The following is a 24,830-nucleotide window of genomic DNA, read 5'->3' as shown; positions in this document are numbered from 1 at the left end:
AACGGGGAGGGGGAGGGTCATCTCCGTGCCAACGGCTCCGCCCACAACGCAGAGGCGAATTGCTAATGAGCTACTGCCGCTCTGCTGAAGCAAAGTCCCAGAAAACGGCACAGGTTTTGTGAGTTTGGCTAAAAATGGCAGAATCATAATTTAAAGACCACTGGGAATGTTTACAAATAGCTCAAAATATGATCGGAGTGGGACTTTAAGGGTAATGTGGTAGTGTGGGATATATTTGCTTTGATTTAGAATGGATGTTTTGTTTAAGTTGTGGTAGGCTATCTCTTATGACAAAGCACCATCAAAAGTATATTGTTGCTCCAGTACAGCAGCAAACACAGCAGACCCTTTAGAACTCTATGTTAAATATGGTGTTAAATATGTTAAATATGGTGGTGTCACTGCACATGCATTTAGGAAGGACACTAAATGAGATAATTCAGACTCTCATACCAACACCAGTTTATTTGCATTGAGTTTGCATGGGTTCTCAAGGGATCCAATGGCCATAGTATGGATGGGATGAAAATCTCGAATGATTTTGACTGTAAAATAGTGGTATTTTACTTTTAAAAGATTGGGCTGTTGGGAAAAAAATCACATTGTTTTGCAATAAAAACAGCAACATGAAGGAATAGTAATACTTCATAAGCCATGACAGGCCAAATGTATGTATTACAAAAAAAAGGAAAATAGGTTTGTTCAAGTTTTGTGGATATACAATGCTTTCCTTCATCTATGCAGCTAAGGTTGTGTCTTAGTTTGCTCTCTATGCCACTCAAATGCACCTAGATCCTGTTTGTTTCTAGATGGTGGACTGAGAATTTGTTTTGTGGAGTAGCTACACTCTTAAGAAAAATGGTTCTAAACAGTACCAAATGAAACCCCTCCTTGAACTGTCACCTTATCGTGGTGGAGGGGTTTGAGTACCCGAATGATCCTAGGAGCTATGTTGTAGGGTCTCCCAAGGCAAACAGGTCCTAGGTGACGGGTCAGACTAAAAGCGGTTTAAAAATCCCTTATGAAGAAAGATAAATCAAGGGCCGAGACGTCGCCCGGCATGGCGCAGCCGGGGCCCCACCCTGGGGCCAGGCCCGGGGTTGGGGCTTGTATGCGAGGACCCGGGCCCAGCCGGAGAGAGATTTTCCGAGAGATCTTCATCTCCCACCTCCGGCTGAGATTCGACCGGATCCCAAGGGAGTCTGGAGATATTGAATCCGAGTGGTCCATGTTCTCCACCTCCATTGTCGACGCGGCCTCTCTGAGCTGTGGCCATAAGGTCTTGGGTGCCTGTCGAAGCGGCAATCCCCAAACCCGGTGGTAGACACCGGAAGTAAGGGATGCCGTCAAGCTGAAGAAGGAGTCCTATCAGGCCTGGCTGGCTGGTGGGACTCCTGAGGCAGCTGACGGGTACCGGCAGGCCAAGCGGACTGCAGGCCGGGTAGTTGTGGTGGCAAAAATCGGGCCTGGGAGGAGTTCAGTGAAGCCATGGAGAAGGACTATCGGTTGGCTTCGAAGAGATTGAAGCAGTGCCCTACCAACACTGTTTACAGTGGAGGTGGGCAGCTGTTGACCTCAACTGGGGATATCGTGGAATGGTGGATGGAATACTTCGAGGATTTCCTCGGAGATGGACTCGAGGAGATCCTCGAGTGGATCGGGCTCGGAGGTGGACTCGTCCATCACCCAAGATGAAATCACAGAGGTAGTTAAAAAGCTTCTCGGTGGCAAGGCACCGGGGGTGGATGAGATCCGTCCTGAGTATCTCAAATCTCTGGATGTTGTGGGGCTTTCGTGGCTGACACGCCTCTGCAGCATCACGTGCCGGTCGGGGACAGTACCTCTGGACTGGCAGACCGGGGTGGTGGTCCCTCTTTTCAAGAAAGGGGACCGGACAGTGTGTTCCAAATACAGGGGATCACACAAAGTCTATGCCAGGGTACTGGAGAGGAGAATTCGGCCGATAGTGGAACCTCGGATTCAGGAGGAACAGTGTGGTTTTTGTCCCCACCGTGGAACACTGGACCAGCTCTATACCCTCTCCAGGCTGCTGGAGGGTTCATGGGAGTTTGCCCAACCAATCCACATGTGCTTTGTGGATTTGGAGAAGGCATTTGACTGTGTCCCTCGCGGCGTCCTGTGGAGGGTGCTCTGGGAGTATTGGTCCGGGGCCCTCTACTAAGGGCTGTCCGGTCCCTGTACGACCGGAGCAGGAGCTTGGTTCGCATTGCCGGCAGTAAGTCAGACTTGTTCCTGGTGCATGTTGGGCAGGGCTGCCCTTTGTCACCGGTTCTGTTTATAATTTTTATGGACAGAATTTCTAGGCGCAGCCAGGGTCCGGAGAGTGTCCTGTTTGGGGACCACATGATTTCATCTCTTCTTTTTGCGGATGATGTTGTCATGTTGGCCTCATCAGACCAGGACCTTCTGCATGCACTGGGACGGTTTTCAGCCGAGTGTAAAGCGGCTGGGATGAGAATCAGCACCTCCAAGTCCGAGGCCATGGTTCTCAGTCGGAAAAGAGTGGCTTGCCCGCTTCAGGTTGGTGGAGAGTTCCTGTCTCAAGTGGAGGAGTTCAAGTATCTTGGGGTCTTGTTCATGAGTGAGGGAAGGATGGAACGGGAGATTGACAGACAGATCGGAGCAGCTTCTGCAGTAATGCGGTCGATGTACCGGTCTGTCTTGGTGAATAAAGAGCTGAGCTGGGCGCTTTCGATTTACCGGTCAATCTACGTTCCTTCTCTCACCTATGGCCATGAGCTGTGGGTCATGACCGAAAGGATAAGATCCCGGATACAGGCGGCCGAAATTAGCTTTCTCCGTATGGTGGCTGGGCGCTCCCAGAGAGATAGGGTGAGGTGCTCGGTCACTCAGGAGGAGCTCAGAGTAGAGCCGCTGCTCCTCCACATCGAGAGGGGCCAGCTGAGGTGGCTCGGGCATGTGTTCCAGATGCCTCCTGGACCCCTTTCCGGGGAGGTGTTCCAGAGACCCAGAGGAAGACCTAGGACACGCTGGAGGGATTATGTCTCCCGGGTGGCCTGGGAACGCCTCAGTATTCCCCCGGAAGAGCTGGAGGAAGTGTCTAGGGAGAGGGAAGTCTGGACGTCTCTGCTTAGACTGCTGCCGGTTCTTCGGCTTGTAACAATAGCAGAACCCTTTTTAGTGCTAAATAGAACCCTTTTTATAAGGTTCCATAAAGAACCATCATTTGAAAGTGCTATATAGGACCATATTGGTGCAAAATAACCTGTTCAATAATATTTCATATTATTAATACTACTATTATTTTTATATATTATAAATATTGTTTTTTATCATTTTTTTATTGGGTTTTACATAAAAAACAGCATGTTGTGTCAATTAGGTACATTTAGTTTTTATTGACACAGCAGATTGCAGCTAGCCTGGATGCCAGCCCGAACCCCGCCCACAACATTTTTTGGTCGGGAAGTTCGGTCTGGACTCGATCCATTGAGGAGTAATTATGATCGGTTCAGAAATCGTCGGGCCAATCAAATTGCCAGGGCGGGCTTTATACGATGATGGACAGATGATCTGCAGTTACGTAATCATCAATCATCAAAAGAGCACTTGGGTTGAACTGGTTTCCCTCAAAGATGACTGCAGCTGGAGAATTGAGATGTATAGATTCCGCTATCGCGTCTGTTGTAAAAGAAATCGCATTAATTTTAAAAGACGAAAAGAGAACTGCAATCAAGGCATTTGTCCATCGGAAAGATGTGTTTGCCGTCCTTCCTACGGGATTCGGCAAAAGTTTAATTTATCAGCCCTCTCCGATGGTCCCTAAGAAGATGGGATGTGGTCGTTGTGGTTTCTCCTTTGGTCGCACTCATGGAGGACCAAGTAAAAGAAGCAACACTCATTATTTTACTACTTCTTCCAGCGTGCGTGTAGTGGAGTTCTGTTGACAACTATGAGTAGCTCAACATACGTCACTTACTGCGTTGCTCTGATTAGATGTAAGTCTATCCAATTGAGTGCAGAGTTTCTTTTTCCTGGTTCGATTCAAAGCCCTATGGAGCAGTATCAGACTCAGATTCTGACTAGAATATGAGTATGACGAAGAAAGGTTAGATTGTAGCAAAAATGACAGTGTTTTAACAACAGTTGTTAGCTGAATACATTAATGTAGCAAAGCATGTTGTTGTGGGAAGAAGGAGGCGGGAACCAGCAAACGTGTAACACACTTTAATAATCATTAAATAAACAAATGCAAAACGAAAGTAAAGGCGGCAGCCCCTCACTGACGACAGACGACTGCCGCCACATATAAAGACAAAACATAACATAAATAGTCCAGCCAGGCCTGGTCCTCGTCCTTCACTGTTGTCGCTCCTTCTTTTACGCTTCCGAAGATCCTTGTGAGAGATACGAGACCGGTGTGTCGCGCAGGTGACGCTCATCAGTAATCACGTCACCGGCCTTGAGCCATTCTCTCACGGCCCTCTGCCTCGTCCTGCTTGTCACAATTAAAGGGGTGGTATAATGCCCTTTTCACAAGATGTAAAATAAATCTCTGATGTCCCCAGAGTGTGTATGTAAAGTTTTAGCTCAAAATACCCCACAGATATTTTTATATAGCATGTTAAAGTTGTCACTTTTTGAGGGTTAGCAAAAACGCACCGTTTTGTCTGGCCCTTTAAATGCAAATGAGCTGCAGCTCCCGACACAGTGGGCGGAGCTTCAAGAGTGTGTGTGTTAGCAGCTCCGATTACCTCACTCAGCGGCAGACACACGCTAAAATGTCAGAAACTGTTCTGCCTTTTATGTTTAAACTGGAGTCAAATAAAGATGGAGAGACTAAGAAGAAGTGACAACATGTAGAATGCAACAGAACATCTCTGAATGGTTAGTTGAAGAATTTATGTTGCTGATGTGGAGTTAACTATCTTCAATTAGCAGATTCTGTCAGGATAATCTATAAATCGCTTGTATAGGAACTGTTGTGAGATGCACACAGAGTGACTTTCTATTGCATGTGAAAAGACGGATGCTACAGTTTGAGCTGACTCAAAAATGTGCTTGACTACAACAGCTCTTCCTCTTCTCAACATGGACTGTATCCCCGGGGGCAGGGTTTATGTAAATTTTAGGGTTAGTGATGTCACTAACCTGGGAGGAAGCTCGTGTAGTTCCTACCAGCCGTTTGTTGTAGTCCTTAAAAAACGATTTCTTTAAAAGCCCTTTGCTTTGAACTTTGAGAGTTGTAACTTTGCAGATGTTGTTTATGCTCAAACAGCAACATTACACACTAACTAAAGTTAGAAAAGTGAAATCATAATCAATCACCCCTTTAATAAATAACATTGACAATTTGACATTAAACATGATATAGATGTAATGAAGACCAAGTTCCAGTGAAATATCTTCACAATCCCTTATGATGTCTTTACGTCCTTTATTATGTGTGTGACTGAGTGGCAGTTTCTCTCTGCTGATGATGAGGTTATGATACGTGACAGCATCTAAAATACACAATCAAGTTTTGAGTTGCATTGTTTCTTTTCCAATTGATTATGTAAAAACACTTATGTACATGAAGGCCAAAATTAGCAAAAATGACATATGAGCCCTTTACCGTGTTAAAAGGAAAAAGTGATATAAAGTCATGTGGGATACCTTTAATGTTTTTTTTTTTTTTTTTTTTTTTTTGTGACTGGGTGTGTTTAGGCATAAAGTAATAATTAAAAAGACAAACAATATGGATTATAAATTCCATATCTCTGTTACTTACTTTGTGGAGAAGAGATGATAAGTATCCTTAGCTGAACAGCTGCTCCACTTACATGTTCTGTTAAACTAAAAAAAGAAAAAGACACTATTGGTAAACCAGTAACAATTTTTAAAGTTATAATTTATAGACATTTTAAGAAAGAAATAATTTATCTGTTGAGAGTATGTTGACAGTCTGTGTAGTTGTAGCTGAGCTCCATTAAATCAGTAATGATGAGGCTTTGACAGTTACAGATTTGAAAAACAAAAAGGCGGGAATAAAGAACCCTAAACTCCAACACAAAGAGCCATTTCAGCATATAAAGGGTTCTTCGGGACGATACGGTTCTACTAGAACTGTAACTACTTGTAAAGAACAATCTGCACAGTGTCCTTTAGAATGATGGTGAATTCATCTGTTTGTGATTTGATTTTACGTGTGCCTCCAGAGCTTTTTCAGGCTCTCCAAACTCAGGTGTCCATCCCTGTACTTAAAAAAAAAAACATAATAATAATAATAACTAAATGAGTAATGAGACAAAAACCCAACACACAGCAAAATCCTGAGACACAATGAATCCGTGCCAATGTCCTAATCTGCACCGCTCGATTTCAATCAAGATAGAAACATATCAAAACAATGTTTTCTCTTTTTTTGAGGATGTGTTTTAATAAGATAATCGTAATAATAACTATATACTTACCCACATTTACAGAAGAAAGAAAGTCATACAGGTTTGAAACAGCATGAGAGTGAGTAAATGATCACTATCCCAAATAGGATGCAGGGAACTTATAAATAAATATAAATAAATAAACATAAAATACCCAACACATTATTTACACTTATTATATATATTTTTTGTACATACTTTTTATGTATCTTGTCTACATAGTATATAGAGTGTACAGTCAAACCAAAAATTATTCAGACACCAGATATATTTTTTTACTAGTGGGTGCAGGACACTATAGTTAATTTATGTAAGTGAAGATAGCAAAATAAAGTAAACTGTGACATATTATACGCAAAAAGTATTCATACAGTGGACTATCAGTAAAATTTATTTCAAAAAAATTTGGGACCAAAAATGATTCAGACACTTTGACCTGACCAAAGGTGACCTTTGGTCAGGTCAAAGTGTCTGTATCATTTTTGGTCCCAAATTGTTTTTGAAATAAATTTTACTGATAGTCCACTGTATGAATACTTTTGCTTTAGTGTTTTTTCTTTAATTGCTAATGCGACCTTTTGACACCACAGACTGAACAAAATTAAGCATTCCTTGGTAATTGGTTGACCTAAATTGGTATATATATATATATATATTATGTACACAATCATTTATATAGGTAATAATGTCCCCACAGAGATGGCAATATCCACAATATTCCTTATCCTTGTTTGGACATTTTTTGGTCCCCATCCTTATAAATCATACTTAGAGACATAATCTTATAAAAAGCGTAAATGAAAGTAAGTGATGTTTTTTTGAAAATGTAAAAATGCATAAGTTTCCTGTGTAGTAGGTTTAGGGTCAGGGGATAGAATATACAGTTTGTACAGTATAAAAATCATTATGGAAACATGTAAACCAGGGTATGTGTGTGTGTGTGTGTTCATGTTTTTCTATCCCGGTGGAGACTTCAACCTGAATGCACACTGACTCATGGGGACTTGTGTCACAGTGGGGACCTACATTGAGGTCCCCATGAGGAAACAAGCTTATAAATCATACAGAATATTATTTTTTTTATTTGAAAGTGTAAAAATGCATAAAGTTTTCTGTGATGGGTATGTTTAAGGGTAGGGTTAGTGTAAGGGGATAGAATATACAGTTTGTACAGTATAAAAACTGTTACGTCTATGGAGAGTCCCTATAGTAAACCTGACATGTGTGTGTGTGTGTGTGTGTGTGTGTTATATATCACGTTCTGATCTTTACTTCTTACTTTAAATTTTGTTTCCACAAACCAATCCACCAGGAAAAGTATGTGCGCTCCAGTGCAGTGCCATTCCATCCCTGCTAATTTTCACAATCCGCTGTGACACTTTGATGCTTACTGGTTTTCCTTAATCTGTGTGCAGCTTTGAAGCAGGCAGAACTCCTCCCGGCTCTTCCTCGGTTTGCTCTCTACTGCCACTGTAATGTTCAAGAGGAGGGCAGTGTGAACAGGGTTCTGCATGCACTGACAAGTGCGTTTAACTCCCTTAGAATTCCTCTAGCAGATGCACGTTTATCCAGCGCCTATTCAGCGACATTTCTCAAATGTTGCACTCTACATTCTCTAGTTTCTCAGCTCGGAATTTTCATTTTGACCCACCCTTCGTCTAAGACATGCAACTTTGGGAGAGCTTGGCAACCAGGTAGTTAACAGCTGTACAGCAGCATGCTGTTTCTAGCAAACATAATTCCCTGGATCTTCGCTGAGTCAATCCACGGATACTTCGTTTGTGGATGTATATTCAGATGGTTTGATTGACGCATAAGTGGAAGGAATACGCAGAAAGGCGAGTGAGAATGGCTTCGAAAGAGCGACTGTACGAGCTGTGGATGTTATATTACACTAAGGTGAGTCATGAGCAGGCGAACGCGCCAGCCGCTCGACACCTGTTGCCTTCTGAGTTTAATGTTGTCACAAACTTGCCTCTGTCATTTAATATTGTGTCTCATCGTGCATATATAGTTATATGGCAAACATATTCGCCATAATTCCTTGCCCCTTTGTGTTGGAACAGTTTCAGGAAGTGCGCCTGTGGTTATTTTTTGGGAAGGTTGCGCGTGCACGTACACAGTGAAAACATTTGACGCTCACTTAATATTTCATTAGTAGGCTATGTTGTTATGAAGCGATTGACAGTTGTGATGACAGACTGGTGATATTTTAGCTAAGCACGACAGTTCATCACAGATCAGTTTGATGTTTACAGTTATCCTGTACAGTTCTAGTGTTTAACGTTACCTGTGTGAGCCAGGTAATGTCATTCTTCTTTCTCCTCACGTCTCTTAGATAAGTTACGTTTACACGACAACAATGTAGCCCACTAAACACGTTTTTGTTTTTTTTTGCGGACAGACGACATGCGTTATAAAAAACGATCCCGTTCACACGGATCCGCAAAAACTTTTAAATCGCTGTATTATTCATGACTGGCCAGTAGGCGTTAAACACGTAATACGCATGCGCGTGACGTCACCTTTTTCACAAATTCGCGGTTTTGTTGTTTTTACGGTGATAATAACTGTGTAATAAAGTCAATAAAATAATAATAAAATCAACGGCAGTAATAAAACAGTAATGTATTAATTCATGTTTTAATTTTACATTGCCGTGGGTAGCCCACTTCAACTAAACTTGAATTGTTTATTTATTTACTGTTTAGTTTATTTGGTAACGCTTTAGATTACAGCTCGTAAAGTACTGAGTAATTAAAGCGATTTTACAGTGTAACTTTTGATATGTACCCTGTAATTAAAAAAAAAAGCCAATTATTACAAAAAGGCAGTGAATGTGGTCGCCAAATTGCACCCAAATGTAAGATTGTTATATCATAATAGTAGAATAAGTACCCCTTAGTTCTATAATACTTACAGTATAATTTTTTTTTTATTATTCTCCTAGTTGTTACCCCTTTATTTCCCAAACTTTACGCAGTCACTTTATAGGTACACTATAATTACCGAAAGTTACGCTGTAAATTCGTCTTAATTACGCAGTACTTTTCCGGGCTGTAATCTAAAGCGTTAGCGTTTATTTAAATAATTAATTTTCTATGTTATTGCTGGGATGTTTTAGATTTATTTCTAAATTAGCTATGTCCGATTCGAGAACAGATCAAGTTGAATCTTTTCAGTGAATGAGTCAAACCGGGTTCTAACGATTTGTTCACAAACGATTCGGTCTAAACAATAGTTCACGAATCGGTTTGAGCCATTAAGTGTGCTGCACACATTCTGAAAAGTGAAGCCATAGGCTGCGTATGAAGTTGGATACTCTCTTGAGTAGGTACTTATTCTGAATAAGTAATTACTTCACGACCGCTAAAAAAAAGGATGTTCTAGTATAGTCGCGACTCACTCCACCTCAGGTTCACTACTGCGCACACTCTGGCGCCAAATGACGTAACCGCTGCAAGATGTCAACTGTTATTTCATGGATAAAGATATCTGCCTATGGCTGGCCAATGCCTCTGCCATGTTATAGGGAGGGAGGCTGACGTTCGATGTTGGGCCGATGTCGTACAGGCGTACTCTGTCTATAGTCTATGGTCCGAGCAGTATACTTGTCAACGGTTCACAGATTCGTTGAATCTAAAATTGAATGTTTACGGTTTTGAGAGTTTACAGTTTTATCAGCAGTTCTATGACTTTGTTTTTATGAGCTAAATCCTGGTTGCAACAAACTGAACTGGGGGCCATGAAATTACAATGCAAATAATAAAACTTAATCAACAAAAAATAGATTATCAACAGATAAAGTCCTACCATAAAAATTTTTTTATACAGTTTAATCAACATCGATATGTGCACCCATGACTTATTTTCTGAGATATTTAGAATATGTAATAATACAGGCCAGGATATCAGGGGACACTTGATTATGTTGTGACATAAAAGAATCGCTGAATCATTTTTTAACTGGTTCATTGAACTATTCTGGAAGAACCCTTCTCTTCACTATGAATAAGAAATGGACATGCCCCAAGAAGAATGGTTGTTGACAACACCCTCTGGCGGTGTATACAAAGACCAAATTGCACTTCTGCATATTTCTGAGAGAGATTATTTTATATTGTTAAAACAAAATGTAAAGTTAGACATCCATCCATGTATTCCATCTGCAACTCTGTCATGATCACTTTTTAGGGTCAGCAGCTGAAGTCAGCTGTAATGGCTCACTATTTGAAGTATTCTTTATGAATGGCTACCATGGTAACCAAAACAGCAGGTGCAGGATACAAGAAGCACAAGGTCACCATAGAGAAATGTTGACTAGTAGATCACTGTTTTAATTTGGTGCTTGCACTCTAAAAAATTGTATTAGCAGATTGCATGGAATAGCAGCTGTATGAATTATGCAGTAGTGTTCTAGTCTGGTCTTGCCATTGGCACAAAGTTGTCCAGATAGTTTAGAATGTTTCTCGAGATCTCATTCATGGTATAATCCAAGGAACCCTTTGTCATTACATTCCCATTTATTAATAACTGCTCACACACAGCTTACAGAAATCTACACATACCAGACATGCAAAGTAGATGACATAAATATGATTTTCCGTTAAACAATGATAAAAGGTGAACTGTATGTGATTTTTGTACACTCATATTTATGGGTTGGTTTCCCCCGCATGATTCAAACTCTGTTTGAAACACCAATTTTAATGGCACTGCTTGCGACTGTCTGTCTGTCAGATTCTAACTGGATAAGGGCGACTGGATAGTTGAAAATGGACTTGTTTTTCTCTGGGCTCATGAGGCTGTGCTCTATTTTAAATCCATTTAAACCTCTCCTCACCTATTATGCAAGTCATTTGACCATAGAATAAGTCCTGTGTCCTGTCCTCCCAATGTAATGAGGTCTCATGGGAAGCTAGTAAATTTGGACTGACACAACAATGTTAACCTTCTTTAAGCTTTTTTATTTCTTTTAAATTTGTATCATTTGCAATTACATGTTATACCAAAGTCTGGTTGTTAGTTTAAAATCATCATGAAATGAATATTTACGGTTACCCAATCTATTTTCTAAAACAATTAATGTAAAAAAAATGTTTCAAAAAAAGTTTTGACCTCGTTTTTATCAAAATATCATACCTGGATCTTCTGGTGAAAACCCCATCCCAGCAAGCTTGCTTTCTTCTGGCTTTATTGAGTGCAACGCGCACATCTCAAGAGCCAATCAATAATAGGCTGTATGCACAGCTGCACTACTTCCTGAACTTCAGCCAGCTCCTTGTTTCCTGTCTGACATTATTGGACAAACTGATTAATCCAGGTGTGCCTGACCAGTAACAAATACCAGACACACCTGGGTTAATCAGTTTGTCCAATAATGTCAGACAGGAAACAAGGAGCTGGCTGAAGTTCAGGAAGTAGTGAAGCTGGGCATAAAGCCTATTGATGCGTAGATCAAGTCCCCATCCTACTTTTTCCTCAATAATTTATTACTTTCAGAATATGGAAGAAAAGATCTACTGTAATTTTTGTTTACTGTATCTGATGTATTTAGTAATATTTTAATTCTGCCTCTGATCAATATGGCACTCATTTTGGACTTACTGACACCTAGTGGTGTGGATGTAGCATTACATAAAATCAAATGTTTGCTGCTATAGATATGTGCCATTTGCAGTCAGACATGATTAATGCATTTAGGGTGTACTCACACTAGGCACGGTTGCCATGAACCGGGCCCGAGTACGATTGTCCCCCCTCCCCACTCCCCCTCTGGCCTGCACTCACATAGGGTTTCAGCATTCGTGCCGGAGCACGCTTACGTCATTATGGTGCGTGCGACGGTTTCGGGATAAACAAACAAGAAGAGCGGCGCTCTCTGAACACAATGAAGTCCATCGCTCTGTTTTCTTTGTGGATAATTTTGTGTCGTTTGGTCCACGGTGGTCCACAGCCTGTTGTTAAACAGATGCGTCGCCTTAGTGGCGCGAACATTTTCACGTAATCGTGCTGCTCGTATGAGGAGGTTTGCAAGGTACCAGCTGAAGTGCAGCAAGGACTTTGCATCTTTGATTACGGACTGTGTTGGTTTTGGAGCGTCGCAAAACCATGACGCCACGCGTCCTGTTCCGTGCTCCGGCACGGTTAGCGCTCACACTGCATGCGAACCGCGCCCGAGTCCAACTGAACCGTGCTCTGGCCCACCTCTTCCAAGCGGGCCAGGGCCGGATAATCGAGCCGCGCCTGGGCACGGTTCGGAGCACTCACACTAGTCAAACGAACCGCGCTTTGGTGGCCAAACGCACTCGGGCACGGTTCAAACTGGCTAGTGTGAGTACACCCTTAGTGAGGAAGTACAAAATTACAGAAAGGCTACCAAGATAGAGTGAGTCATGTGATCTCAAGATGGCCGCCCCCATGAGGTGACCCACGCCATGTAGAATTAAACATTTTTATAAGCTGTTATGACAGGAGTCTTCACATGTGAGTCTGTGATTTCATAATACGAATGCATGTGGCTGCCTGACTTTAGAACTGAATACTCCTTCCCCATCAGAGGCAGCAGTACACAATATGTGAAGAACAGCTAAGTTTAATGTCATGTCATTCTGATGATCTTGCTGTATTGTAATGTGGTGCCAGCCTTTTTTAATTTGGCTGTTAGAGCAATGCTGCCTCTCTGTCAGACCACTTCCTCTTGAGAGTGCTGTTCAGAGGACAACACTGATGTGATAACCACTTCCCGTCATGGTTGCTGCTACCATTTGTAACCTCCCAGAACAACCTGTTTTTGAGTTGACAAATACATGGTACACATCATCACACCAGTTCAGTTCAGTTCAGCTGAAGCCCAATTGAGGAAGAGGTTTTGGAAAATAACACGCTTGTGTTTGTTTGTTGTGATTTTTGAGGGTTAACTTAACACTATATTCTATGAGCATCTGATATTTGGAAGACCTTCATGGAGATGATGTACAAATCTTGAGCTAGTTGTCTGGATCAGTATTAGAAATAGTTTTCTAATTTCTACAATGGAAGAAACAGTCCCACAAAAATAACAAACATATTGTCATTTATAGCTTCCAATGTCTAACTTTGTGTGTGTGTGCGTGTGTGTGTGTGTGTGTGTGTGTGTGTGTGTGTGTGTGTGTGTGTAAACAAAAGGAGATTCTGGAGCTTCTGGTTTCCACACAAGGAAAGTGAACGATGATTTATTGCAAAGGTCCAAAAACAAAAACCTGAAATTATTTCTGCATTGGTTGTTGCATGTCACATGACATAACCAATGTAATTTTGCGTCAATGATATCAAACCTGGTGCGCATCTAAAGGCACACATTTTTATCTGTTATAAAGACGTTTGATGTTAATTGGCACTGGTTCTTTCCTTAAAAGTTTTCATACAAGTGCAAAAAAAATTCAGAAGAGTAGATTATCAGAGATTAACAGTTTAAATCACCATCTTTGTGTGAAAAACAGAAGCGTCAAACAAAATATCACATGTTGTTTTTCACAGAAGAAAAAAATAATACAGGGTTGAGATGAGGATGAGTAAATGATAGAACATCATTGAATTTTTCACCAATTCTATGTTACCATCAACATGAAGTATACAGACCTTCTGGGCTCCCTCAGAGTAACATCAATCATATGCATATTACGTTATATTACAAAAAATGTTCATTTGTTGGTTGCTCCTCACACATGTTCCTTCTAGGAGGAGGGTGACTTGACAGGTGTCTATGTTTTTACAGACTTGTTCTACCTGCTTGTTAATCTCAATAGATTTTAGTATATTGTCACAATAGGCTGAGAGTCCTTGTGTAGGCAGCGGTGAAAATACATCACCCACCTCAATTCTTTCAACTGCCATTGTGTACCATTGTCAAGTACCAGTAAGTCAAGTTTTTGAGATTTACGTCACGTTTAAGACAAATGTTTGTGTACAGGTGGCATTATTTGATTTTAATATGGTGTGAATGCCAGCGTTGTGCATGTGAGGCACTAAAAAGCATTTTCAGCTCTCGTTTTATCTATTCCCCACATTCCTGCAAGCAATGAGAAACGGCCCTCGGATTCCCCAGTGTGGTGGAGCCAACAAAGAGCAACTTCTTAAAAACAAATCTAAAAAGATTTTGTGCTGGATAGTTCAATACTTTAATAGATACTTAAAGCAAAATGCCCAGAGAACTAATTTAACATTCACTCTTAAAAATAAAGGTTCTTTATTGGCATCTATAGTGCCAAATCCATAACCCTAACCTTTTTTTTAAAGAGTGTTGTGTAATCCAGGCCATCCACTTGATGGATGAGGTTCTTACCATTCAATTAAATAACTTTGAAGAGTTTTGCTGATATATTAGCCTGACTTCGTCATACTCATATTCTAGTCAGAATGTGAGTCTGATACTGCTTCATAGGGCTTTGATTATGAGGCGTGTCTTAACCGAACCAGAAAAAAAAAAAACTCTGCACTCAATTGGATAGACCTACAACCAATGAGAGCAACGCAGTAAGTCAACTACTTTGCATAGCACAGTTGTCAACTACAGAACTCAAATGCACGCACGCTGGAAGAAGTAAAATAACGAGTGTTGCTTCTTTTACTTGGTCCTCTATGAGTGCGACCAAAGGAGAAACCACAACGACCACAGGGTTTTCATTGCGTCCCATCTTCTTAGTTACCATCGGAGCCAGCTGATAAATTAAACTTTTGCCGAATCCCATAGGAAGGACGGCAAACACATCTTTCCGATCGACAAATGCCTTGATTGCAGTTCTATGTTCGTCTATTAAAATGAATGCGCTGTCGATTTCTTTTACAACGGACGCGATAGCGGAATCTCTACATCTCAGTTCTCCAGCTGCAGTGGCCTCAGTTCTCATCTCTGAGGGAAACCAGTTCAACCCAAGCGCTCTTTGATAACGTGATGATTACGTCCCTGCAGATCATCTGTCCATCATCGTATAAAGCCCGCCCTGGCAATTTGATTGGCCCGACGATTTCTGAACCGATCATAATTACTCCTCAATGGAGCGAGTCCAGACCGAACTTCCCGATCAAAAAATGTTGTGGGCGGGGTTCGGGCTGGCATCCAGGCTACTGATATATTGGATTGCCAGTTTTTTCCATACAATCTCAGAAAAAAAGGCACAAAAGCTGTCACTGGGGCAGTACCCTTTCAAAAGGTACACCTTTGTACCTAAAGAGTGCATAATAATACCTCAAAGGTACATTGGTACCAAAATTGTACATATTAGAACCTTTTTAAAGGGTAATTCATTTATTAATTTCCTTTTTTTTATATATGTTATCGTCACTTGACTAAGCTTCCAAACAGTTGAAATGGTTTGAGCGTTTACAAAGTGCATACGTATCACTTTGTTAAGGCCTAAGGTCACTCACTGCTCAGTTTTGAAGAATAAAAAAAACTTTATAAATAGAGCATACTGTACATTGCAGTTCACACTGTGTGCTTACTGTAAATTGTAGTAGTGCATACTAGATCTTTCTAAAGATATGTTCATATATTTACATGATTAGAGGCCGAGTATAACTGCCAATGTCCACTCATGCTCACTAATATTTTTATCAACAGAAATAATTTCTAGAAAATGCACTACTACAGCCCATAGCACCAAAATGATTTCCATCAGGGTCTGAGTATGTAACGTTAAGCAGACATGAGAATGACTCTGCACTGTCAAACCCAAACCCAATTTCACAACCTGTACTTTGAACAACAGATTAATCAAAAAGATACTAAAAAAAGTTTGCTATACTTCCTGATTTTGTAATGCGTTTTATGACCTTCACACATATTTTGTTTGAGTCATTGACACAGCCACTGACTTCATCACCCGCTTAAAGTGGCTGAGGATGTGCACACAAGCAGACTGTCTGGATGAACCAGAAAGCTGTGATCTAAGCCTTGACTTCAGGCTTTTGCATTGATGTGTCATTGTTGTTGTTTTTGTACAGTGGATTTGTTTTTATGTTGCAAGACGTTCTTTATTACTCAACTGCATGGTGTTTTATTGGGAGATCTAATTCTTTTTTATGTAAATCTATGAGTCTACATGTATGCTTGTTTGCTCCAGACAGTAGTTTTTCCTGTGACCAATATGAAACAGGAGAGCAGGATTTGTAGTTCTGTTCCAATAGTAGGCCGCTAGACACTGTTTCTTTTATGGTATTATAATCGGTTGATTATTTTGACGATTAATCGAGTAATCTGATACTTTTTTGTGGTAATAAAAATAGACCCATGTGAACAATTGCCTTTAAAATGACTTAAAATATTTTTTTGTAAATATATAATAATAATAATAGGTTCAAATAAAGTTTTAAAAGCAAGTAATCATATGGTTTTATTGAACAACACTGTTAAAATACATTATGTAATCTACATAATATATTATTCAACTTATGTACATTATGTATTAACAAATGCCTGCAGAGGGCCAACGGCCTGATGATTGTTGTTGTTACACTTTACAGCATGATCAAAAAATCGAGATAATAAAAATTATATTTTAGAATATATTTTTGTGTGCTACTGTGTTTTTTATTATTATTATGCTAATCTGTTCTTATTTGTGTTATTAGCTAATTTAAAGAGACTCGCTGGGCACATGCTAGCACTAGCAACATGCTAGAAACATGGTAGCAATATGCTAAAACCATAGACATGAAGATACCGCTTTTGCCGCTCCAGACATGTCAATGCGTCTCCCATCTTGGAACGGCCAACATGATGTAGTTCATCACTCACACTAACAAATCAATGAATTTTCATCAAAAAGGCCACAGCATTGTGCAGCCTTTGGTTTTAATAACCGCCAAGCTATACATTTTAAAATGAAATGTGATCAACTTTTACAGATCGATCGGCCGCATATCGGTATTGGCTGATAATCACATTCTATGACTCGATCGGTTGTCACTAAATTTGGCCGATCTCACAAACCGATCACAATTTAAAGCTGTAGTCCATAACTTTTTTTTGTTTTCAAAATGTATATAATAAGCGAGTACATAATGAATCCTTTTTCCAAACCGTGTTTTTGTCTGAATCACTACAGTACCTATAATAAGTGTTTATATTCAGACTATTTTAGACTGGTTGTACCACTTCGGAGTAGCCCAGTACCTGCGTGACTCGTCATAGACATAAACGGAGAGAAGGAGCTCCAGCTACAACGTTCTTCTGCAAGACGCATGCAGTTCTGTTTATTAACCGGTAGAGCGCCAAAAGTTACAGACTGCAGCTTTAATGATATAAAACCTTAAAGCAACACTATGAAAGATTTTTTACCTTAAAATAATGTTTCCAAAATCGTTTCAGTGGTTCATTAAGGCGTAACAGGGTGAAAGGCACCTCTGGATTCGCTTTGTGGTCCTATATCTGCTATAACCACGCTATGTAAGATTGCCAGATCGGGTCGCGTTCCTGTAGTTCCAATAAGAAAACTACAAATTTGACTTGCTTTACGTCAAGCGTTACAATAGTCATTATTTTGTTTTTCTTAGTTTCTGATGTCGACAATACATCATACTTTCATGAAATCAAGCAACATACTCTACCTTGTCTGCAGAGGTGCAGTGCTAAAAAAAGAGGTGGGTAAACTATAAATTCTGGTGGACCACGACGTGGTCACCCGGTAAGGTGGGCCACTGCGTATTTGTATCCTGATGTCCTGATGACATTGCTATTAGGCAGGGCTCGACATTAAGCCTTTTCATATGCTTGTCCTGACCTTAGGACAAGTAAATCTGTCATTCACTTGTCCGAGTAAAAAAGTTTCTCGTCAGGATTTTTATTTTTTTTTTATTTTTTTTTATTCTGAAACAACATTCTCATCAGTGTTCAATTAGCTTTGATATTTAAATCGGCATATTGTAATATTTGCACCTTTAAAGGGCATCCCCTCCCCAATATTATTAAATGTATGCTTCATCTTTCATTTTAAATTCCTAAATTTGATCAATAAATTCAATTATTTCGAATAATAAGACACTATAGGGCTGATCAAATTAAATCATTTACACTGAAAAATTACAATTGCATAAAATAATGTTATGAAATTGATTTAAATTTACAAATAAGAAACGTTGGAAAGAATGATCTACTTTTAAACATAACACGAAACCGCCAGTAGGTGGCGGCAGGCGACCGTCTTAATGAGTGAGTCATTGATTCATTCATGATTCAAACGATTTGTTCAAACGGCTGATTCATTCAAGATTGAGACAGATGTTTACGAATGGGTCATTGAATCTTTGACTCAATCGATTCGTTCAAAATGCTGAATCATTCAGTAATGAAAACAGGTTGAGTGTTCCTGTGAGATGCGCCGTGGTTCTGCTGTGATTTTTGTTTGGAACTATTTTCGCTGCTGAAACAGAACAAAAACAGCCAATATTGCATCTAAAGTGTAAGTGACTTAATTTTAACTGTTTATTGAACTGTTGTAGGAAATCAATGTCACATTTTCAATCGTGATGGTGTTCAGGAAAAATAATTGAGGTTGCTTAACATATGTTAAAAATATAAAAAAATCCACATTAAGATTTTTTATAGGCAGTATGTTGTTAACTGAGTGTGTGTGTGCGCTCATTTGTGTAGATTTCTCCTCGAGAGGCTGCGCGAGCGTCAACAGCGCAACCACCATCAGTAATAGTCAACAACACTGACAGTAATGCAGCGCAATATGAAAGAGTTCGTCTTAGGTTTAACAACCTAAGAAACTAACTAATAATTAACAATATGAAACTAAAACGACATAAGCTTAATTTATAGCTATTTAGAGGTGGATAAACGCAATTTAGAGGTGGATAAACGCACTTTGGAGGTGGGTAAACGCTATTTCCGAATATTGGGAGGTGCGTAAACGGCGTTTACGTGAGTTTAGCCTCCACTACATCCCTGCTTGTCTGTGGACATCATTCATTCCAAAGCCGGTGCTGGATAAACAGTGAGCGTGCGTGCGACAGTAGGCTGCGGTAGGATAAATTATTTACCTCAGCGGTAATGGACAATTCCGCTTCCAACCTGTAGGGCGACCGCAGAGGAAAAGTTACTTGGTGTTGCTTTAAAATGTCGCCGCCGGTGCATATGTAAATAGTATACAGATGAGGCTTTTGCGCCACATTCTGCTTTGTAACTTCGCGAAACATTATTAAACCATAGTAAATCGCACATCTTTATTTAAAAAAGAAGGTTGTATCGATTTAAACGAGTCCACACACAACATAACATGATGCTCAGATCTTGAGAAAATTATCAAGGAGTGACATCATGGCATGCTGCTTTGCTAAAGCTAGGACTTCCGGGATCCAAACTCATCGCGATCATAATGCAGTGTTTTCTAACGTCATTTAAAAAAGTTATACCAATGGAATCTGGATCTCAGGTGTGGTCGGTAGGGTAGGGACGATGTGTAAAGATTGGACTGTCACTGGATCGATCGCTCAGATTGACAGGTCTTGATTTAGCCTACCGTGCGTGCGCCATAGAATAGAAGCGCAAAGCTGAAACAGCGCTGGAAGATCATCTCTCATCAATCAGGATCTATTGTTATATGTTATTATAAATGTTGTATGCTTTGTGGCATTTACACTTGTAGTTTTTATGTTCACTAAAACATTTGATCATTTGTTTGGAGAGGTTTTTGGACTTTTGATAAAAAGGTTACCATGGTTCCAAATGTCATAACACAAAATTTGACATGATTGTGAACAAGCCCAAACTTGATTTTATTACCTGTCATATATACTTTCTAATCATGTCAAGCATGAATAATAACAAAATAAATCAATAAACTGTATAACTTTTCTGGGGTTTTCGCAGCAGTAACAAGATCCTCCAAACGTGATCAAAATCTATTTTCTTTCAAACATGTACTTGATGATGCCTTGTTTTATTGATTGATTGATTGATTGTAGAGTTATAAGCCATTACATTTAAGTATGCTACATCATTAAAAAATCATTAAAAATGCCTTCAGGGGTTAAAGGGTTAACAGTGACAGTCAATAGAGAGGTTGCATCACTTATATAATGTTTGAATGATCAGGATCGGTATCGGCCAATCATGATGACAAGAAATCAGTAGTCGGTATGTCTGCTCATATAGTAGATATGCATACTTGTGAATGAATAACTATGGTTGGAGACAAACACTTGCTCTCGTCTCAAGTGTTTACAGACTTACAGTGGCCCTTAGAAACAGCCGCTAATGATGAGGAATCTACGTGTGTGTATATATACTGTACATCTATGGCTAAAACATGATAGCAATTATCATGATACATGATATATGCTAAAACATATGTGATAATACATGTTAGCAATGTGTTAAAAACAATTGACACAATTTACAACATTAAACACATACTTGATCACCAAACATATGATTATTATACTGTGTGCAGAAGACACATTTTGAATATGACTTTGGTTTTGGAAGTGATACTACATTTATTCTATTATACCTAACTGAAACCAAGATCTCTAGGTGGTTAAAGAGATGTAGCAGGGAATTGAGAGCTGAGTGAATTTGTTGCTTTTAAAGTCTGGCCTTGATGCATAATATCATACCTAAATGTTGAGACAATGTAACATTTAGCAAAACGTTGACTTCTTATTTTTCTCATCTTATTTTTGTTTGGTACATTTTTTTCCACAAAACCAAAATCGGCAGGCCTGGTAAAAAACAGTTCAATAGAGGTGCAGTAACATTTTCAATGCTGCAGGGCAATCCACACTGAGAGAGACTTCAAAAAACCCCAGGTGGAGGGATAAGTCCAGGCCGCTGCTGTCAAGGAGCTCCAGTACTTTCCGAGACTTCCCCGTGGGACTGTTCAACTATATTTAACCCTCTTTGACTCATTTAACAGCTTCAATCATCTGGAAGAAGGCTAATTAGGAACAGTAATTCAGCTACACTACTTTGTTCAATGGTATGTCATGAAGCTACTATTTATTCTATACTCATTTTGATCCCCTATAACCTAATAAGAGGAAGTGATTGCTTCCTTATTTTAGGGTTATTTTTAAAAGACATTATACTGTTGCTATAGTGGGTGAGGCTTGTGGCGGTATGGGCTGTTAGGAAGCCACATAGCCTACATGGTGCGACTGGTTGAGCCTTTTTAGTCGTTCTAGGTGTGCATAGAGTTAATTTGTCTTAAATAATCATGAAAACGGTTGAATGCTAAAGTATTTTTAATGTTTTGCCTTGTGAAAAGTCTTTTTCACATGTGTCCTGGGGCATGTGTTTACTGACATTGAGAATAATTAATAGAAACCGGGTGAAAAACTCTCTTTGTGTCCGCTGAGCAGCTGCAGGCGCTGAGAGCCGCAAGGAATCTCAAACAGAATGGCTCATCTGTGATTTGCCATCTTCAGAGAATACCACTGAACTCAAATATACCATTCAAGAACTGACCTGAATTAAACTAACTCTCCTTAAATCATCACAAGACAATTATCATGTTTATGGAAAAGGGAAATGTATAGCAATTAGTTTCCATGAATTGGGTACTCATTAAAGAGACCAATTTGATAGAATAATGTCTTAACATGGAATTAATCTCGCATGAAAAGCATTTCATTTTAAACTCATCAAATGTCTCCATCTTCCCCTTGAAATGGGGATTTTGGTCTGTTCCACCTCAGCGGTTTTGACTTTGCTGACTATATCAAAAAATGAAAATCACACAACGTCAAAATTTCAACATCAAATGTGTTTTTATTGCCAAAAATTTTATGATTTCACCCCAGTAAGAAAAAAATGGACCATTAGCTAAAATTATGACACCCAGGATTAGACTGGAAGACATAAATAATCTCATTCGAATTTCTTAATTTTTATTGATTTCCATTCTGTAACCAAATAAAAATTTTTTTTTTGCAATGTTCTTAATATTAACTGCCACTGGCATATAACATATGTAAGAATTATTGTAAGAAAAATGATCAAACACATATTTTTCTTGAATTTTTTAATGCACGTTCTATAACTTCTCACGGACAGAACTGAGTATGTAGCCCTGGGTGCTGCTAAATCGGACACACACTCTGTCACTTGTGGTGTCCCTCAAGGATCAGTCCTTGGCCCCACCCTCTTCACGCTGTACATGCTCCCCCTTGGTCATGTCATCAGCCGGCATGGAATATCTTTCCATTGCTACGCTGATGACACCCAAATTTACATCAAAACAAACCCAAACTCCTCTGCAGCCCCTTCCACACTTTCCACCTGCCTGGAGGAGATAAAGACGTGGATGGCTGCTAACTTTCTACAACTCAACAGCTCAAAAACGGAAGCCATTCTTGTTGGCACCCCGCACCAGACCCGGTCATCCACCATCACCAGCATCACCTTCTCTGGTCATGACATCCACCTTTCATCCTCAGTCACAAACCTTGGTATCAGAATGGACCCTCACTTGACCTTTGAGGCCCAGATTAAATATCTCTGTAAAACGTCCTACTTTCATCTCAGGAACATTGCAAAACTCCGCCCAATGCTCACTTTCCCCGATGCAGAAAAACTTGTCCACGCCTTTGTCTCCTCCAGGCTGGACTATTGCAACGCACTCCTCATCGGGATCCCAGGCAAGAACATCAAGCAGCTGCAGTACATTCAGAACTGTGCGGCTAGGATCCTGATGGGTGTGCGGAAGTACCACCACATTACTCCCATCCTCAAATCGCTCCATTGGCTTCCTGTTCAGTACAGGATTGAGTTCAAAGTTTCCCTTCTGTCTCACCAGTGCCTCCATGGCACTGCCCCCCTATATCTCAAACAACTCATCACCCCCCTTTCCTCATCACGTTATCTCCGCTCTGGACAGGCCAACCTCCTCCAGCCTTTGAGGACAAGGCTTCGTACTATGGGTGGCCGCGCCTTCTGTTCAGTTGCTCCCAGTCTCTGGAATGCTCTCCCTGTCCATCTAAGGGCCCCACAGTCTGTGGACTCTGAAAAAGGCCTTAAAACCCATCTTTTTAGAAAAGCCTTTTATGGCAAATAGTATTATTTTAATGTTTCTGTTTTTTTTTTTTGCATTGTAGCACTTTGAGGTCATTGAATTGATGTAAAGTGCGTTATAAATAAAATTTATTATTATTATTATTATTATTATTCTCTTCAAAAATGTATACGTACATATTTTTTCAAAAATTTAAATAAAAAGTTTTTTTTATTTACTATTATTAAGTGCCAAAAATAATAATCACACATTATCTAAAATGTATTTCGACCAAATTTTAGTTTCCATATGCTGACTTTGTTGATTTGTTGTTGTCAGGATTTGTTCTCATGTTGTGTGTGCAAACACATGGCCTGTGGTTTGGGCTAAGTGTTTGCATTGTCTTGTGTTGTTTACCACGCCCCTTGTTCTCATCGTTAGTCTTGATTGTTCATCTGTGTCACCTGTGCCCTTGTGATGATGTCCCTTATTTAAGGTCCTTGTGTTTGTTACTCGGTGCTTGTTCGTTTTGTATCTTGTCATCCTGTTCTGTGAGCTGTGTATTCCTGTGATCAGAGTTTGTATCCTGCCTGTTAGTTCTAGTCTCATGTTATTGTCAAGTTTATTAGTCTAGTCTTGTCAACGTTCGTTTGCCCCCTCGTGGGTCTTTGTTTTCTGTCTGTTTAATAAATCCGTGTTTTTTTATTTATTACTGTCTGCGTTTGGGTTCACATCTGCATACCGTGACAGTTGTGTACCTTATTCATGAAACGTCAGAAGTAGTTAAAGTTTCATGTAGAAAGAGTGTTTTCCACATATGGATGTGAATATGAATTTGCAATGGTTTCACAATAGTTTCAGTTCTGAGATCTGCATGAAACATTTTCATTTCCAGTTATCAATTAAAATGATTTAGCATGTTGTCTGTTGTTGTTATTTTTGACAGTTAGTTTGAGAAAGTGCTATTTTAATTCTGTTGAAATGAAGCAAGCAACCCTGACGGATTATCTAGTCGAGTAACAGCAGTTATAAGACCACCCAACCTCTGTACATAAAAAGAGTTATTCTCACATATTTTATCTGCCAGTGGAAAATAATATTAGGAACACTGCAAAACATTTTTCCCAAATTTTTATTTTATAACTGTTTATGTTGAAATTTGTTAAATTATTTTGAGTTAAAGTAATGGATAAACATACATCGCCATGACTTATTGATCTATATATTATGATCTATATATTATTATATGTTAGCCTATTTTATATATATATATATATATATATATCATTCATAACACAGTTTAATGGGTTAATCCACAGTCATACACAAATGCCAGGCAAAGGGACCTATATATATATATTCAACTCTATTTTTTTTTCTCAGAAAAGTGTCCAAAATGGTCTTGTAAATCTGGTATTCTCAATAAATGAAATCTGTGTCAAGA

The 24,830-nt window shown here is 39.6% G+C and overlaps 1 protein-coding gene across 3 annotated transcripts in view; it reads left to right on the top strand.

Annotated features, from left to right (window-relative positions):
• The first annotated feature begins 7,874 nt into the window (after positions 1-7,874).
• nbeal2 (neurobeachin-like 2) overlaps positions 7,875-24,830 on the top strand; it is a 79,116-nt gene continuing 62,160 nt past the window's right edge. For 2 of the 3 annotated variants that reach the window (XM_056234464.1, XM_056234465.1), the window contains exon 1: positions 7,875-8,306. In XM_056234464.1, coding sequence (XP_056090439.1) covers positions 8,256-8,306 — 51 coding nt within the window. In that variant the 5' untranslated portion in view covers positions 7,875-8,255. The remainder of the gene's footprint in view (positions 8,307-24,830) is intronic. The other variant, XM_056234466.1, reaches the window with a different exon arrangement.

The sequence above is a fragment of the Rhinichthys klamathensis genome, unplaced genomic scaffold (genome assembly GCF_029890125.1).
Source record: "Rhinichthys klamathensis goyatoka isolate OS25496 unplaced genomic scaffold, OSU_Roscu_1.1 h1tg000395l_1, whole genome shotgun sequence".
NCBI lineage: Eukaryota > Metazoa > Chordata > Actinopteri > Cypriniformes > Leuciscidae > Rhinichthys > Rhinichthys klamathensis.
The sequence above is the reverse complement of the archived record's forward strand: the minus strand, read 5'-3'. Positions and strand labels throughout refer to the sequence as shown.